Source organism: Ranitomeya imitator, chromosome 8 (genome assembly GCF_032444005.1).
Source record: "Ranitomeya imitator isolate aRanImi1 chromosome 8, aRanImi1.pri, whole genome shotgun sequence".
Taxonomy (NCBI): domain Eukaryota; kingdom Metazoa; phylum Chordata; class Amphibia; order Anura; family Dendrobatidae; genus Ranitomeya; species Ranitomeya imitator.
In genome coordinates this window covers 9646296-9664867 of record NC_091289.1, presented here as the reverse complement: position 1 = coordinate 9664867, position 18572 = coordinate 9646296, and the positions used below count along the sequence as shown (strand labels likewise).

General features: G+C 53.7%; 1 protein-coding gene across 1 annotated transcript; it reads left to right on the top strand.

Moving 5' to 3' along the window:
* Positions 1-311: 311 nt before the first annotated feature.
* MRPS25 (mitochondrial ribosomal protein S25) lies at positions 312-14117 on the top strand. Its single transcript, XM_069736243.1, has 4 exons — positions 312-529; positions 11010-11116; positions 11335-11422; positions 13806-14117. The coding sequence occupies exons 1-4, from the start codon at positions 396-398 to the stop codon at positions 13996-13998; spliced, it is 522 nt and encodes a 173-aa protein (XP_069592344.1). The 5' UTR covers positions 312-395; the 3' UTR covers positions 13999-14117.
* The last annotated feature ends 4455 nt before the right edge of the window (positions 14118-18572 follow it).

Below are 18572 nucleotides of genomic sequence, written 5' to 3'. Positions count from 1 at the left end.
TATTATACTCCAGAGCTGCACTCACTATTCTGCTGGTGCAGTCACTGTGTACATACATTACATTACTGATCCTGAGTTACCTCCTGTATTATAGAGCTGCACTCACTATTCTGCTGGTGCAGTCACTGGGTACATACATTACATTACTCCTCTCCAGTCTTCTTTCTCTGAGCTCAGGCTGCAGCACAGAACGGGTTATCAGGAGCAGAGCGCAGGTCACATGACAGTTGAGGGACAGATGTGACAGGACTCCACTTCCCGGCGTGCAGTGCGGCCGCTCTCCTTCCTTCTAGCCTGCACTGCAGTTCCCGGCGTGCAGTGCGGCCGCTCTCTGTGCAGTTCCCGGCGTGCAGTGCGGCCGCTCCTCAGTGTCCCGGGCCGGCGCAGACGCAGAGATGCCGATGAAGGGCCCCTTCCCGATCCGCCGCACCCTCCAGTATCTGCAGAGCGGGGACATCGTCTTCAAAAACAGCGTCAAAATCATGACCGTCAACTACAACACCCGGGGAAGTCACGGAGACGGCGCCAGGTGAGCGGAGGTCAGGACAAGGGTGAGGGGCGTACGAAGGAGTCACGTGGTGCGGTGTGGGGAAGGCTCCGGTTGTGGGGGCGCTGTGTGCAGAGACTGCGCCGGTTGTAGGTGGAGTGTGTGTTCCACTGTTGGGGGAGGGCAGCAGTAGGGGGCGCAGGGCCCAATGTGTGGGGAGGACCTGGCCTGTGGGGGGTCTCGAATCAGGGGCGCCAGACCTGTGAGGGGGGTTGGGTGGAGGGGTCAGTGTGTGGGAAGTGCTCCGGTTAGGTTAAGTGCTCCGGTGGGGGGAAAGGGGGGGTCCGGCGCATCTGTGGAGGGCTCGAGTGGGGAGGCCGACCCGGTGTGTGAGGGGAGGGCTCTGGTTGGGGGGAGTCCCGGCGTGTGTGGGGAGGGGCTGAGCGGGGCGCCGGCACGTGTGGGGGTGGGGCTCAGGTTGGGGTGTGGGGAGGGGGACCCGGCGTGTGTGTGGGGAGGGGGAGTCCCGACGTGTGTGTGGGGAGGGGGACCCGGCGTGTGTGTGGGGAGGGGGACCCGGCGTGTGTGTGGGGAGGGGGACCCGGCGTGTGTGTGGGGAGGGGGACCCGGCGTGTGTGTGGGGAGGGGGACCCGGCGTGTGTGTGGGGAGGGGGACCCGGCGTGTGTGTGGGGAGGGGGACCCGGCGTGTGTGTGGGGAGGGGGACCCGGCGTGTGTGTGGGGAGGGGGACCCGGCGTGTGTGTGGGGAGGGGGACCCGGCGTGTGTGTGGGGAGGGGGACCCGGCGTGTGTGTGGGGAGGGGGACCCGGCGTGTGTGTGGGGAGGGGGACCCGGCGTGTGTGTGGGGAGGGGGACCCGGCGTGTGTGTGGGGAGGGGGACCCGGCGTGTGTGTGGGGAGGGGGACCCGGCGTGTGTGTGGGGAGGGGGACCCGGCGTGTGTGTGGGGAGGGGGACCCGGCGTGTGTGTGGGGAGGGGGACCCGGCGTGTGTGGGGAGGGGTCGGACGATGCCGAAGTTGGTTTCTTATTCGGCTATTTTTTATTTTCTGTTTTTTTCAGGTTTTGGTATAAAAATAAACCATTCTGAGTATATAATAATATGCGGTCATGTGTCCTTTTGTGAATACACTTAAAAACAGATACAAAATTTAGAAGGCTGGCACAAAAATGGGCATCAAAGTGGGCACTGAGGTATGGTATTGAAGGGGTTAAATGCCTTTGTGCCACTGATTTAACACCTGATTTACATATTTACTGATGCCCCACATGAAATCCATGTCACTCCAGCCTGGCACAAATGGGTTCTGGGCATCAAAACTGGCATCAAAGAGGGCAGAGAACCAATTTTCACACATGCGAATAAGTAACAGCTATTTTTAAGGGGTTAAATGCCTTTGTGCCACTGATCTAACACCTGATTTACATACCTACTGATGCCCCACATGAAATCAATGTCACTCCAGCCTGGCACAAATGGTTTCTGGGCATCAGAACTGGCATCAAAGTGGGCAAATCACCCATTTTCACAGATTTGAATAAGTAACAGCTATTTTTAAGGGGTTAAATGCCTTTGTGCCACTGATCTAACACCTGATTTACATACCTACTGATGCCCCACATGAAATCCATGTCACTCCAGCCTGGCACAAATGGGTTCTGGGCATCAGAACTGGCATCAAAGTGGGCAAATCGTACATTTTCACAGATTTGAATAAGTAACAGCAATTTTTAAGGGGTTAAATGCCTTTGTGCCACTAATCTAACACCTGATTTACATACCTAGTGATGCCCCACATCAAAGTCAAATCACTTCAGCCTGGCACAAATGGGTTCTGGGCATCAAAACTGGCATCAAAGTACTCAAACCACCAATTTTTCATAGATTTGAATAAGTAACAGCTATTTTTGAGGGGTTAAATGCCTTTGTGCCACTGATATAACACCTGATTTACATACCTACTGATGCCCCACATGAAATCCATGTCACTCCAGCCTGGCACAAATGGGTTCTGGGCATCAGAACTGGCATCAAAGTGGGCAAATCGCCCATTTTCACAGATTTGAATAAGTAACAGCTATTTTTAAGGGGTTAAATGCTTTTGGGCCACTGATAAGACACATAAAATACACAGATATTGATGTCCTGCATCAAACCCAGGTCCTTTCAGCCTGGCAGAAATGGGTTCTGGGCACCAGAACTGGCATCAAAGTGGGCAAACAGCCCATTTTCACAGATTTGAATAAGTAACTGATGTTTTTAAGGGGTTAAATGCCTTTGGGCCACTGATACAACACGTAAAATTCACAGACAGTGTTGCCCTGCATCAAACCCAGGTCCCTTCAGCCTGGCCCAAATGGGTTCTGGGCACCAGAACTGGCATCAAAGTGGGCAAACAGCCCATTTCCACAGATTTGAATAAGTAACTGATGTTTTTAAGGGGTTAAATGCCTTTGGGCCACTGATACAACACGTAAAATTCACAGACAGTGATACCCTGCATCAAACCCAGGTCCCTTCAGCCTGGCCCAAATGGGTTCTGGACACCAGAACTGTCATCAAAGTGGGCAAACAGCCCATTTTCACAGATTTGAATAAGTAACTGATATTTTTAAGGGGGTTAAATGCCTTTGAGCCACTGATACCACAGTGCATATGTCAGGAAACAGGAAGAAGTCCTGATTACTTCAATTACACATACAGCGCTCTGAGCTGCAATTTCCTCTGCCTGCCCACACAAGGCTGGAATTCTAAGCCACTCTTTCTCCCTCCCCCCGCTATACAGCCGTAATGTACGACGAGCCTGCCAGCGTCATTGAAGAATTTATATGGCCCTGTGCTGCTGTCACGATGATGCCAAAAAATGTCTTATTGTGAGTGTAGTTTCAGAAGGACATGGCTAACTACACACACACACTCACAATGCAGCTGTGACCCCTTTCTCTTCCCCCCACCCCTCAGCTTCACTCCTACCCGAAACAAAGCCTATGATAGAGACTGGGCAACCTGATACTAATGGTGGGCAGGGTGTGGCTTTAAACTGCAGGTGACCAATCCGGCAAAGCCACCCGTTGTCCCTCCCCTCTCACTCAGGAATGCCTTTGTCTGAGACCTTGGAATAAGGTAAAGAACTGTCCGATCAGTGCATATCATTAACCAGCCCTTTAGTGATGTCACAAGCTCAGAAGTATAAGTCACTATACTCTTAGACCAGCCATCAGTCTTGGTCGGGAAGCGATCTACCACAGCTTGGCAAAGCTGTTCCATGCATCTGGATGTATTTATCCTCCTAAGGCTCCTTTCACACTAGCGTCGTTTTGGAGAAAAAACGCATTCTGCAAAGTTGTCTGCAGGATGCGCTTTTTCCCCATAAACTAACATTACCGACGTATTGCCACACGTCGCAACCGTCGTGCGACGGTTGTGCCGTGTTGTGGCGGATCGCCGGCACAAAAAAACGTTCAAAGTAACTTTTTTTGTGCGTTGTGTCCGCCATTTTCGGCCGCGCATTCGTGGCCGAAGCCACGCCCCTCCTCGCCGCAACTCACAATGGGGCAGCGGATGCGTGGAAAAAATGCATCCGCTGCCCCCGTTGTGTGGCGCTTCCACAGCATGCGTCGGTACCTGGGCCCGATGCTCTGCGACGGGCCGAGCCCGACGCTAATGTGAAAGTAGCCTAAGCCACAGGCCAGCCAAGATGATACCATGACATAACCTGTAAGTTCTCTTTTCAACGTTAATCCTTTTTTATTTTGTAATCTGTAATGTACCGTATTTTCCGGCGTATAAGACGACTTTTTAACCCCTGCAAAGCATCTCAAAAGTCGGGGGTCGTCTTCTATGCCGGGTCCGGCATGTGCAGGGATCGGTCCTGTATGGTTCCCAGGATCTAAAGGAGAGTAGACTCTCCTTCAGGCCCTGGGATCCATATTCATGTTAAAAAAAAAAGAATAAAAATAAAAAATATGGGATACACTTACCCATCGACGGCCCGCGGCTCTCATCGGTGCAAGAGGCTGCCTCCGTTCCTAAGGATGCATTGATCGAAGGACCTTCGGCGACGTCATCAAAGGTCCTTCGTTCAATGCATCCTTAGGAACGGAGGCAGCCTCTTGCGCCGCTGAGAGCCGCGGGCCGTCAGAGGGTAAGTATATCCCATATTTTTTATTTTTATTCTTTTTTTTTACATGAATATGGATCCCAGGGCCTGAAGGAGAGTCTACTCTCCTTTAGATCCTGGGAACCATACAGGACCGATCCCTGCACATGCCGGACCCGGCATATAAGACGACCCCCGACTTTTGAGATGCTTTGCAGGGGTTAAAAATTCGTCTTATACACTGGAAAATACGGTACATTACAGATTACAAAATAAAAAAGGATTAACGTTGAAAAGAGAACTTACAGGTTATGTCATGGTATCATCTTGGCTGGCCTGTGGCTTAGGCTACTTTCACATTAGCGTCGGGCTCGGCCTGTCGCAGAGCGTCGGGCCCAGGTACCGACGCATGCTGTGGAAGCGCCGCACAACGGGGGCAGCGGATGCATTTTTTCCACGCATCCGCTGCCCCATTGTGAGTTGCGGCGAGGAGGGGCGTGGCTTCGGCCACGAATGCGCGGCCGAAAATGGCGGACACAACGCACAAAAAAAGTTACTTTGAACTTTTTTTGTGCCGGCGATCCGCCAAAACACGGCACAACCGTCGCACGACGGTTGCGACGTGTGGCAATACGTCGGTAATGTTAGTTTATGGGGAAAAAACGCATCCTGCAGACAACTTTGCAGAATGCATTTTTTCTCCAAAACGACGCTAGTGTGAAAGGAGCCTTAGGAGGATAAATACATCCAGATGCATGGAACAGCTTTGCCAAGCTGTGTTAGATCGCTTCCCGACCAAGACTGATGGCTGGTCTAAGAGTATAGTGACTTATACATCCGAGCTTGTGACATCACTAAAGGGCTGGTTAATGATATGCACTGATCGGACAGTTCTTTACCTTATTCCAAGGTCTCAGACAAAGGCATTCCTGAGTGAGAGGGGAGGGACAACGGGTGGCTTTGCCGGATTGGTCACCTGCAGTTTAAAGCCACACCCTGCCCACCATTAGTATCAGGTTGCCCAGTCTCTATCATAGGCTTTGTTTCGGGTAGGAGTGAAGCTGAGGGGTGGGGGAAAGAGAAAGGGGTCGCAGCTGCATTGTGAGTGTGTGTGTGTAGTTAGCCATGTCCTTCTGAAACTACACTCACAATAAGACATTTTTTGGCATCATCGTGACAGCAGCACAGGGCCATATAAATTCTTCAATGACGCTGGCAGGCTCGTCGTACATTACGGCTGTATAGCGGGGGGAGGGAGAAAGAGTGGCTTAGAATTCCAGCCTTGTGTGGGCAGGCAGAGGAAATTGCAGCTCAGAGCGCTGTATGTGTAATTGAAGTAATCAGGACTTCTTCCTGTTTCCTGACATATGCACTGTGGTATCAGTGGCCCAAAGGCATTTAACCCCTTAAAAACATCAGTTACTTATTCAAATCTGTGAAAATTGGCTGTTTGCCCACTTTGATGCCAGTTCTGGTGCCCAGAACCCATTTGGGCCAGGCTAAAGGGATCTGGGTTTGATGCAGGGCATCACTTTCTGTGTATTGTAAGTGTCATATCAGTGGCCCAAAGGCATTTAACCCCATAAAAACATCAGTTACTTATTCAAATCTGTGACAATGGGCTGTTTGCCCACTTTGATGCCAGTTCTGGTGCCCAGAACCCATTTGGGCCAGGATCGAGTGACATGGATTTCATGTGGGGCATCAATAGGTATGTAAATCAGGTGTTATATCAGTGGCACAAAGGCATTTAACCATTCAAAAATAGCTGTTACTTATTCAAATCTATGAAAATGGGTGATTTGAGTACTTTGATGCCAGTTTTCATGCCCAAACCCCATTTGTGCCAGGCTGGAGTGACATGGATTTCATGTGGGGCATCAGTAGGTATGTAAATCAGGTGTTAAATCAGTGGCACAAAGGCATTTAACCCCTTAAAAATAGCTGTTACTTATTCAAATCTGTGAAAATGGGCGATTTGCCCCCTTTGATGCCAGTTTTGATGCCCAGAACCCATTTGTGCCAGGCTGGAGTGACATGGATTTCATGTGGGGCATCAGTAGGTATGTAAATCAGGTGTTAGATCAGTGGCACAAAGGCATTTAACCCCTCAAAAATAGCTGTTACTTATTCAAATCTATGAAAATTGGTGATTTGAGTACTTTGATGCCAGTTTTGATGCCCAGAACCCATTTGTGCCAGGCTGAAGTGATTTGACTTTGATGTGGGGCATCACTAGGTATGTAAATCAGGTGTTAGATTAGTGGCACAAAGGCATTTAACCCCTTAAAAATAGCTGTTACTTATTCAAATCTGTGAAAATGGGTGATTTGCCCACTTTGATGCCAGTTTTGATGCCCAGAACCCATTTGTGCCAGGCTGGAGTGACATGGATTTCATGTCGGGCATCAGTAGGTATGTAAATCAGGTGTTAGATCAGTGGCACAAAGCTATTTAACCCCTTAAAAATTTAAAAATAGCTGTTACTTATTCAAATCTGTGAAAATGGGCGATTTGCCCCCTTTGATGCCAGTTCTGATGCCCAGAACCCATTTGTGCCAGGCTGCAGTGACATGGATTTCATGTGGGGCATCAGTAGGTATGTAAATCAGGTGTTAGATCAGTGGCACAAAGGCATTTAACCCCTTAAAAATAGCTGTTACTTATTCAAATCTGTGAAAATGGGTGATTTGCCCACTTTGATGCCAGTTCTGATGCCCAGAAACCATTTGTGCCAGGCTGGAGTGACATTGATTTCATGTGGGGCATCAGTAGGTATGTAAATCAGGTGTTAGATTAGTGGCACAAAGGCATTTAACCCCTTAAAAATAGCTGTTACTTATTCGCATGTGTGAAAATTGGTTCTCTGCCCTCTTTGATGCCAGTTTTGATGCCCAGAACCCATTTGTGCCAGGCTGGAGTGACATGGATTTCATGTGGGGCATCAGTAAATATGTAAATCAGGTGTTAAATCAGTGGCACAAAGGCATTTAACCCCTTCAATACCATACCTCAGTGCCCACTTTGATGCCCATTTTTGTGCCAGCCTTCTAAATTTTGTATCTGTTTTTAAGTGTATTCACAAAAGGACACATGACCGCATATTATTATATACTCAGAATGGTTTATTTTTATACCAAAACCTGAAAAAAACAGAAAATAAAAAATAGCCGAATAAGAAACTGCTGAATAAGAAACCAACTTCAGCCCGAATAAGAAACTGAACGAATAAGAAACCAACTTCAGCATCGTAGGGGTCGGGGAGGGGGAGTCCCGACGTGTGTGTGTGTGTGGGGAGGGGTCGGGTTGGGGGCGGTGTTTGGGGGTGGGGGGCGGCGTGTGTGGGGAGGGCTTGGGTTGGGGACTCGGCGTGTGTGTGTGGGGTTGGGGAGAGACCCGGCGTGTGTGTGGGGAGGGCTTGGGTTGGGGGGGGAGGGTCCCAACGTGTGTGTGTGTGGGGAGGGCTCCGACGTGTGTGTGTGTGTATGGAGGGCTCGGGTTGGAGGGGGGGGTTCCCGACGTGTGTGTGTGTGTGGGGGGGGTCCCGACGGGTGTGTGTGTATGGAGGGTTGGAGAGGGGGTCCCGACGTGTGTGTGTGTGTGTATGGAGGGCTCAGGTTGGGGGAGTCCCGGCGTGTGTGGGGAGGGGTTTGGGGGACCCGGCGTGTGTGGGGAGGGCTCGGGTTGGGGGGGACCCGGCGTGTGTGGGGAGGGCTCGGGTTGGGGGGGACCCGGCGTGTGTGGGGAGGGCTCGGGTTGGGGGGACCCGGCGTGTGTGGGGAAGGCTCGGGTTGGGGGAGTCCCAGCTTGTTTCTTAGGGTTGGGGGAGTCCCAGCGCCTGTGGGGAGCTCGGGTTGGGGGGGGACCCGGTGTGTGTGGAGAGGGCTCAGGATGGGGGGACCCGGCGTGTGTGGGGAGGGCTTGGGTTGGGGGGGGAGGGTCCCAACGTGTGTGTGTGGGGAGGGCTCCGACGTGTGTGTGTGTATGGAGGGCTCGGGTTGGAGGGGGGGGTTCCCGACGTGTGTGTGTGTGGGGGGGGGGTCCCGACGGGTGTGTGTGTATGGAGGGTTGGAGAGGGGGTCCCGACGTGTGTGTGTGTGTATGGAGGGCTCAGGTTGGGGGAGTCCCGGCGTGTGTGGGGAGGGGTTGGGGGGACCCAGCGTGTGTGGGGAGGGCTCGGGTTGGGGGAGTCCCGGCGTGTGTGGGGAGGGGTTTGGGGGACCCGGCGTGTGTGGGGAGGGCTCGGGTTGGGGGGGACCCGGCGTGTGTGGGGAGGGCTCGGGTTGGGGGGGACCCGGCGTGTGTGGGGAGGGCTCAGGTTGGGGGGGACCCGGCGTGTGTGGGGAAGGCTCGGGTTGGGGGAGTCCCAGCTTGTTTCTTAGGGTTGGGGGAGTCCCAGCGCCTGTGGGGAGCTCGGGTTGGGGGGGGACCCGGCGTGTGTGGAGAGGGCTCAGGATGGGGGAGTCCCAGCTTGTGTCTTCGGGTTGGGGGCCGGTGAGTGGGGTTAGGGTTTGAGGGGGAAGCCCGGCGTGTGTGTGTGGAGGGCTCGGGTTGGGGGAGTCCCGGCGTGTGTGGGGAGGGCTCGGGTTGGGGGAGTCCCGGCGTGTGTGGGGAGGGGTTTGGGGGACCCGGCGTGTGTGGGGAGGGCTCGGGTTGGGGGGGACCCGGCGTGTGTGGGGAGGGCTCGGGTTGGGGGGGACCCGGCGTGTGTGGGGAGGGCTCGGGTTGGGGGGACCCGGCGTGTGTGGGGAAGGCTCGGGTTGGGGGAGTCCCAGCTTGTTTCTTAGGGTTGGGGGAGTCCCAGCGCCTGTGGGGAGCTCGGGTTGGGGGGGGACCCGGTGTGTGTGGAGAGGGCTCAGGATGGGGGGACCCGGCGTGTGTGGGGAAGGCTCGGGTTGGGGGAGTCCCAGCTTGTTTCTTAGGGTTGGGGGAGTCCCAGCGCCTGTGGGGAGCTCGGGTTGGGGGGGGACCCGGTGTGTGTGGAGAGGGCTCAGGATGGGGGAGTCCCAGCTTGTGTCTTCGGGTTGGGGGCCGGTGAGTGGGGTTAGGGTTTGAGGGGGAAGCCCGGCGTGTGTGTGGAGGGCTCGGGTTGGGGGCCGGCGAGTGGGGAGGGGTTTGAGGGGGGGCCCAGCGTGTGTGGGGAGGGCTCGGGTTGGGGGAGTCCCGGCGTGTGTGGGGAGGGGTTTGGGGGACCCGGCGTGTGTGGGGAGGGCTCGGGGTGGGGAGGGCTCGGGTTGGGGGGACCCGGTGTGTGTGGGGAAGGCTCGGGTTGGGGGAGTCCCAGCTTGTTTCTTAGGGTTGGGGGAGTCCCAGCGCCTGTGGGGAGCTCGGGTTGGGGGGGGACCCGGTGTGTGTGGAGAGGGCTCAGGATGGGGGAGTCCCAGCTTGTGTCTTCGGGTTGGGGGCCGGTGAGTGGGGTTAGGGTTTGAGGGGGAAGCCCGGCGTGTGTGTGGAGGGCTCGGGTTGGGGGCCGGCGAGTGGGGAGGGGTTTGAGGGGGGGCCCAGCGTGTGTGGGGAGGGCTCGGGTTGGGGGAGTCCCGGCGTGTGTGGGGAGGGCTCGGGTTGGGGGGGACCCGGCGTGTGTGGGGAGGGCTCGGGTTGGGGGGGACCCGGCGTGTGTGGGGAGGGCTCGGGTTGGGGGGACCCGGCGTGTGTGGGGAAGGCTCGGGTTGGGGGAGTCCCAGCTTGTTTCTTAGGGTTGGGGGAGTCCCAGCGCCTGTGGGGAGCTCGGGTTGGGGGGGGACCCGGTGTGTGTGGAGAGGGCTCAGGATGGGGGAGTCCCAGCTTGTGTCTTCGGGTTGGGGGCCGGTGAGTGGGGTTAGGGTTTGAGGGGGAAGCCCGGCGTGTGTGTGGAGGGCTCGGGTTGGGGGCCGGCGAGTGGGGAGGGGTTTGAGGGGGGGCCCAGCGTGTGTGGGGAGGGCTCGGGTTGGGGGAGTCCCGGCGTGTGTGGGGAGGGGTTTGGGGGACCCGGCGTGTGTGGGGAGGGCTCGGGTTGGGGGGGACCCGGCATGTGTGGGGAGGGCTCGGGTTGGGGGGACCCGGTGTGTGTGGGGAAGGCTCGGGTTGGGGGAGTCCCAGCTTGTTTCTTAGGGTTGGGGGAGTCCCAGCGCCTATGGGGAGCTCGGGTTGGGGGGGGACCCGGCGTGTGTGGAGAGGGCTCAGGATGGGGGAGTCCCAGCTTGTGTCTTCGGGTTGGGGGCCGGTGAGTGGGGTTAGGGTTTGAGGGGGAAGCCCGGCGTGTGTGTGGAGGGCTCGGGTTGGGGGCCGGCGAGTGGGGAGGGGTTTGAGGGGGGGCCCAGCGTGTGTGGGGAGGGCTCGTGTTGTGGGGGGGGAGGGCTCGTGTTGTGGGGGGGAGGGCTCAGGTTGGGGTTTGTCTCCCAGTTTCACCCGTTTCTCTCTTGCAGGAAGTTCGTCTTTTTCTCGGTCCCCCAGATCCAGTATAGGAACCCCTGGCTGCAGATTATGCTGCTGAAGAACATGACGCCGTCCCCCTTCCTGCGCTTCTACCTGGGTGAGTGCGGCCGCCGCTCGTCTCTTCGCGGAGGGGGAGCAGCAATCATTGATCATTATTTGTTTTCTGTCACTGATGCTCTGCCTATGTCAGTCTACACTGCTTATGCATCAGGAGGCCCAGGCTGAGCAGCTCTAGACGCTACACTATTACCTATGCTGCAGACTGTGGGGGAGGGGCAGTCACGTCACCACACTCAGTCGCCTCTTGTCTCACAGATGATGGGGAGCAGGTCCTGGTTGACATTGAAGACAAAAGCCGGTTAGAAATCTTGCATCATGTAAAGAAAATCCTGGGCAAGACAGAGTAAGATCGCGGCAACCTCTCTGCTTACTGTCAGTGAATGGAGTAAAATACTGCCGAAATCCTGATTTAATGGCTCACAGCTGAGGGTTTGTTATAATTGCATCCTGCATACATGACCCTGTGTGAGACAAAATCATCAGCACCAGTATTCTGCTGTCCTGCTAGTTTGTTACAATGTATCAGTCCGGACTGTTCAGTTCACAGAGGATTGTACAGACTGGGTACATTGCAACAAACCTCCAGCTGCTGCAAGTATTGGCCTCTATGTATGCATACGTCACACAATTTCAGTATTTTTGAAAACAACAACAGTCGAACCCCATGTCATATGATCAATGCTTAATAGCTGACATATTACAAGATAAAATTATGATGACTTGCAGTCACCACTAGGGGGAGCTCCCCGTATACAGAGATACATGAGATCCTGTCTGCAGTCACCACTAGGGGGAGCTCCCTGTATACAGAGATACATGATGAGATCCTGTCTGCAGCCACCACTAGGGGGAGCTCCCTGTATACAGAGATACATGATAAGATCCTGTCTGCAGCCACCACTAGGGGGAGCTCCCTGTATACAGAGATACATGATAAGATCCTGTCTGCAGCCACCACTAGGGGGAGCTCCGTGTATACAGAGATACATGATGAGATCCTGTCTGCAGTCACCACTAGGGGAAGCTCCCTGTATACAGAGATACATAAGATCCTGTCTGCAGTCACCACTAGGGGGAGCTCCCTGTATACAGAGATACATGATAAAATCCTGTCTGCAGCCACCACTAGGGGGAGCTCCCTGTATACAGAGATACATGATAAGATCCTGTCTGCAGCCACCACTAGGGGGAGCTCCCTGTATACAGAGATATATGATAAGATCCTGTCTGCAGCCACCACTAGGGGGAGCTCCGTGTATACAGAGATACATAAGATCCTGTCTGCAGTCACCACTAGGGGGAGCTTCGTGTATACAGAGATACATGATGAGATCCTGTCTGCAGTCACCACTAGGGGGAGCTCCCTGTATACAAAGATACATGATAAGATCCTGTCTGCAGCCACCACTAGGGGGAGCTCCCTGTATACAGAGATACATGATGAGATCCTGCTTGTAGTCACCACTAGGGGGAGCTCCCTGTATACAGAGATACATAAGGCCCTGCCTGTAGTCACCACTAGGGGGAGCTTCCTGTATACAGATACATAAGGTACTGCCTGTGGTCACCACTAGGGGGAGCTCCCTGTATACAGATACAGAAAGCACTGCCTGTGGTCACCACTAGGGGGAGCTCCCTGTATACAGATACAGAAGGCACTGCCTGTGGTCACCACTAGGGGGAGCTCCCTGTATACAGATACAGAAGGCACTGCCTGTGGTCACCACTAGGGGGAGCTCCCTGTATATAGAAACATAAGGCACTGCCTGTGGTCACCACTAGGGGGAGCTCCCTGTATACAGATACAGAAGGCACTGCCTGTGGTCACCACTAGGGGGAGCTCCCTGTATACAGATACAGAAGGCACTGCCTGTGGTCACCACTAGGGGGAGCTCCCTGTATACAGATACAGAAGGCACTGCCTGTGGTCACCACTAGGGGGAGCTCCCTGTATACAGATACAGAAGGCACTGCCTGTGGTCACCACTAGGGGGAGCTCCCTGTATACAGATACAGAAGGCACTGCCTGTGGTCACCACTAGGGGGAGCTCCCTGTATACAGATACATAAGGCACTGCCTGTGGTCACCACTAGGGGGAGCTCCCTGTATATAGAAACATAAGGCACTGCCTGTGGTCACCACTAGGGGGAGCTCCCTGAATACAGATACAGAAGGCACTGCCTGTGGTCACCACTAGGGGGAGCTCCCTGTATACAGATACAGAAGGCACTGCCTGTGGTCACCACTAGGGGAGCTCCCTGTATACAGAAACATAAGGCACTGCCTGTGGTCACCACTAGGGGGAGCTCCCTGTATACAGAAACATAAGGCACTGCCTGTGGTCACCACTAGGGGGAGCTCCCTGTATACAGATACAGAAGGCACTGCCTGTGGTCACCACTAGGGGGAGCTCCCTGTATACAGAAACATAAGGCACTGCCTGTGGTCACCACTAGGGGGAGCTCCCTGTATACAGATACAGAAGGCACTGCCTGTGGTCACCACTAGGGGGAGCTCCCTGTATACAGATACAGAAGGCACTGCCTGTGGTCACCACTAGGGGGAGCTCCCTGTATACAGATACATAGGGCACTGCCTGTGGTCACCACTAGGGGGAGCTCCCGGTATACAGATACATAGGGCACTGCCTGTGGTCACTACTAGGGCTATGGCTTCTGCTTATTGAGCCTGTTATTCAGTGTAAACCTTTTTTCTCTCTCTGCAGAGAGACCCTAAAAGAAGAAGAAAAGGCGAAAAAGGTGTTGTCCAATCCTGCCAATTTTGGCCCCAAAAAGTACTACCTGCGTGAGTGCCTGTGTGAGGTAGATGGGCAGGTCCCGTGCCCCGGAGTGGTGCCACTGCCAAAAGAAATGACTGGGAAATACAAAGCTAAACTAAAAGCTGGGACAGAGGTGTGACCCCCAGGACAAGGCTCTGTGGTGGGGGGCCCCAGCCTGTGGTCGTTTTTTTTTTTTTTTTTATCATTGTTAAATATTTTTCTATATTCTGTTAAATTAAATCATTCTGGATATTTTCACGTTGGTTTTGTTCTCATTTGTGGGGGATGAATTCTGGGTCCCCCCTTATTTGGATGGAGAATCGTTTTGCTTTTGTTGTTCTGACCAAGACCAGTCCTGGCTGCGCCCCCATAATGGCAGGGACGCGGACCCCAGAGAGAAAACTAGCCCCTATCAATGACTGTTCTCTGTGCGGTGCCCTCCAGCTGTTACAGTACTACAACTCTCAGCATGCCCGGACAGCTGCAGGGTTGTGAATGGAGACCCGTGTTCTGACAAGGACCCTGCACTTGCCCCTTGCTGGAGCCCACCAGCGTAGAGTAATGGGGTACAAACCTGCAGCCGGTGCCCCCCACATTTCTATGTGATCTCTGGAAACGTCTGGAGTAAACGGTAATTAGGAAGTTTTCCCGATTCCGTCAGTCGTCCCCCCGGCCTCGCTGGTGTGATGGCAGGTATTCCGGGGGGATTTACATCCGCCTTCTCCGAGGCTTTTGATCAGCCGGGGTCTTTTGATGTCGCAGCGAGCAGTAATTAGCGGCTTATTTCCATGTCTGCCGCGCGGTGATTAGAGCGAAAGCGATCGCAGATCAGAGAGGGGCACACCGCGGAAGTAGGGCAGCTCTGTATGCATCCTGCGCCTTAACCCTTCCTTCAGTCTCTGCTCCTGTGACAGAACTACAAATCCCAGCAGTGGACAATCGGCTATCTGCGTTGTGCCACATATTTACTAAAACTTTGCAATTAAATGCAACCTGACGATTAGGATGTGACCTGACCTCTCCACCGATGCGGAGAATGAAGGGGTCTCGGCACAGGGTGCCCTTACCGAACAGCAGCGCCCCCCAGACACCTGCTGTGCAGAGGAACTGCAGCATAAGTGAACGAGGCAGCAGAGGTGGGACTCCCCCATCTCTAGTAGTGTGGGGGTTATCCTGTGCCGTCCAGAGCTGCTCGCTTCCTGTGTGCCCCCCATGAGAAGCGTGCACGATGACCATGACGCCTGCAGGCTTCTCTTTGGAAGCGAGCAGATGGAGAAGACTAGAAAAACGGACGTTTTTATTTTCTGCCCCGAAAAACCAGCATCACTCCTGACTACAGGTTTTATCTGGTACTGCAGCTCAGCTCCATTAAAATGAATGCTGCAGTACCGCACCTGACCTGTAGGCAGGGGTGGCGCTCTTTCTGGAATAAAGTGTCGTTCCTGGACAACCTCTTGGATTATGGTGGGCTCATGTCACTTTGATAATTTTTTGGGGGGTAATAAATGACACAGACGGCATTTAGTCAACTTATTTCACTTTTAATTATAGAAAAGTTTCCAGTGGTCACGGAAGAACGAGACGTTCATCACATGCATCATCTGCTGCGCAAAATCGGCCGCAGTGAAAAGTCTTTAGCTTCAGTACATGAGTGACAGTCAGATTCTCACAGAGGGTGGGAGATCTCGGGGGCGGCATTAAAGGGTCACAGTCACGTCAGAACATAACACTGGGAATTACCCCCTTAAGAGTCTGTGTCCAGTTTTATGTTTGTTTTCCAAGATCTGTGCTTGCTGACGGTGAATTAGGAACATCTTGTTTATATCCAGATGCTAAAGACTGCACCGATCTAACACAGCTGAGGGTTTGTTACAACTGTAATCCAGTCTTGATTGGACAGGGGAGAGATTTGTGCAGGCACAGACCTAGTAGTTCTCACAGCTGAGAGTTTGTTACCGTTGTATCCATAAAAATGAAAAATAATTCTGGTGCTGATGTTTGATACAACGTATCAGTGCAGGAGTTATCTTAGAGGATGCAATTGTAGCAGAATCTCAGCTGTGTCAGTGAGGTAAACAACAATGGCTCAATTCATGGAAAGCAAGCAGAGATCTTGAATATAAAATGGAAACTATATCAGATGACAGGTTAACAAGCTCTTTAAAACCCGAGACCCCTGATCTGTACTGTAGCAGCAGAACACCCCCAATTCTGTGGCTCCCGGGCGATTCTAAGAACTACAACTCCCAACCTCTCCACAGCGACCTATGGTGCGGTCTCTTCTACACATGCGATACTGATCGTGTTTACCGGGCAATCGATCAATAAATGGTTTAGATTAGGGCTGATTAGCTTAGTGGTTACACATGTTAGTAATCGGCTTGTTAATGAGCAGCGATGGCGGCCGCGGCTCTCTAGTAATATAATTCACCGGAGACTTCCCGGCTTGGTCCTGGTTCACATTTGCAGATATTTTCAGCATTTTTCTTACTATTAAAACAAAACCTCATTTGCACTTTTCCATTTGTGAATTGCACATTTGTTTTGCGTCCTTGTTGCAGGTTTTCTCTGGAGCCGCTGACATCTACATCTCTAATGCCGCCATTCAGCGTCCGCTCGAGAAATATGCACAATGGGCAGGATTGTGGTAGTGCTGCAAAAACATTTCCGCAAAGTTAAAACAAGACACAAATAGCTGCACCCATACTGGAGCAAAGACCTCGCTCTCATTTCAAGATTTGCAGCTTAAAGTGTATGTGCACCTTTGCCTTAGAAATGATCATTTAGATAAGGAGAGGTGCAGGCTGCTCGGTTATTGGCCGATTTCCATTTTAAATCTACTTTTTCTGATACTCTGCTTGCATAGCTGCAGGTTCAGTCCTCAGTGAGCCCTCCCTGCTTGTTTAGCTGCAGGTTCAGAGCTCAGTGAGCGCTCCCTGCTTCTCGAGCTGCAGGTCCAGAGCTCAGTGAGTGTTCCCTGCTTGTCCGGCTGCAGGTTCAGAGCTCAGTGAGTGTTCTCTGCTTCTCGAGCTGCAGGTTCAGAGCTCAGTGAGTGTTCCCTGCTTCTCGAGCTGCAGGTTCAGAGCTCAGTGAGTGTTCTCTGCTTCTCGAGCTGCAGGTTCAGAGCTCAGTGAGTGTTCTCTGCTTCTTGAGCTGCAGGTTCAGAGCTCAGTGAGTGTTCTCTGCTTGTTCAGCTGCAGGTCCAGAGCTCAGTGAGCGCTCCCTGCTTCTCAAGCTGCAGGTCCAGAGCTCAGTGAGTGTTCCCTGCTTGTCCGGCTGCAGGTTCAGAGCTCAGTGAGTGTTCTCAGCTTGTTCAGCTGCAGGTCCAGAGCTCAGTGAGTGTTCTCAGCTTGTTCAGCTGCAGGTCCAGAGCTCAGTGAGCGCTCTGCTTGTCCAGCTGCAGGTTCAGAGCTCAGTGAGTGTTCCCTGCTTGTCCAGCTGCAGGTTCAGAGCTCAGTGAGTGTTCCCTGCTTCTCGAGCTGCAGGTTCAGAGCTCAGTGAGTGTTCTCTGCTTCTACAGCTGCAGGTTCAGAGCTCAGTGAGCGCTCTCTGCTTGTCCAGCTGCAGGTTCAGAGCTCAGTGAGCGCTCTCTGCTTGTCCAGCTGCAGGTTCAGAGCTCAGTGAGTATTCTCTGCTTGTCGAATTTTGAACCTGCAGCCACACATGAAAAATACACCCAATTTCCAAAATAAGATAGAATAAGATATTTGACTGCAGCTAGACAAGCAGCGTGTGCTCACTGAGCTCTGAACCTGCAGCTCCACAAGAAGGGAACTTGTGAGTTCAGTGGGTGTTTACTGCTTGTAGAGCTGTAGTTTCAGAGTTCAGCCAGTGATCCCGCTTGTCTAGTTACATGTTCAGACCCCAGTGGGAGTTCCCCGTTTGTGTAGTTCTAGGTTCAGTCTTCAGTGAGCGCTCCCTGCTTATCTATCTGCAGGTTTAGAGCTCGGTGAGCGCTCCCTGCTTGGCTAGCTGCAGGTTCAGAGCTCGGTGAGCGCTCCCTCCTTGGCTAGCTGCAGGTTCAGAGCTCGGTGAGCGCTCCCTGCTTATCTATCTGCAGGTTTAGAGCTCGGTGAGCGCTCCCTGCTTGGCTAGCTGCAGGTTCAGAGCTCGGTGAGCGCTCCCTCCTTGGCTAGCTGCAGGTTCAGAGCTCGGTGAGCGCTCCCTCCTTGGCTAGCTGCAGGTTCAGAGCTCGGTGAGCGCTCCCTCCTTGGCTAGCTGCAGGTTCAGAGCTCGGTGAGCGCTCCCTCCTTGGCTAGCTGCAGGTTCAGAGCTCGGTGAGCGCTCCCTCCTTGGCTAGCTGCAGGTTCAGAGCTCGGTGAGCGCTCCCTCCTTGGCTAGCTGCAGGTTCAGAGCTCGGTGAGCGCTCCCTCCTTGGCTAGCTGCAGGTTTAGAGCTCGGTGAGCGCTCCCTGCTTGGCTAGCTGCAGGTTCAGAGCTCGGTGAGCGCTCCCTGCTTGGCTAGCTGCAGGTTCAGAGCTCGGTGAGCGCTCCCTGCTTGTCTAGCTGCAGGTTCAGAGCTCGGTGAGCGCTCCCTCCTTGTCTAGCTGCAGGTTCAGAGCTCGGTGAGCACTCCCTGCTTGTCTAGCTGCAGGTTCAGAGCTTGGTAAGCGCTCCCTGCTTGTCTAGCTGCAGGTTCAGAGCTCGGTGAGCGCTCCCTGCTTGTCTAGCTGCAGGTTCAGAGCTCGGTGAGCGCTCCCTGCTTGTCTAGCTA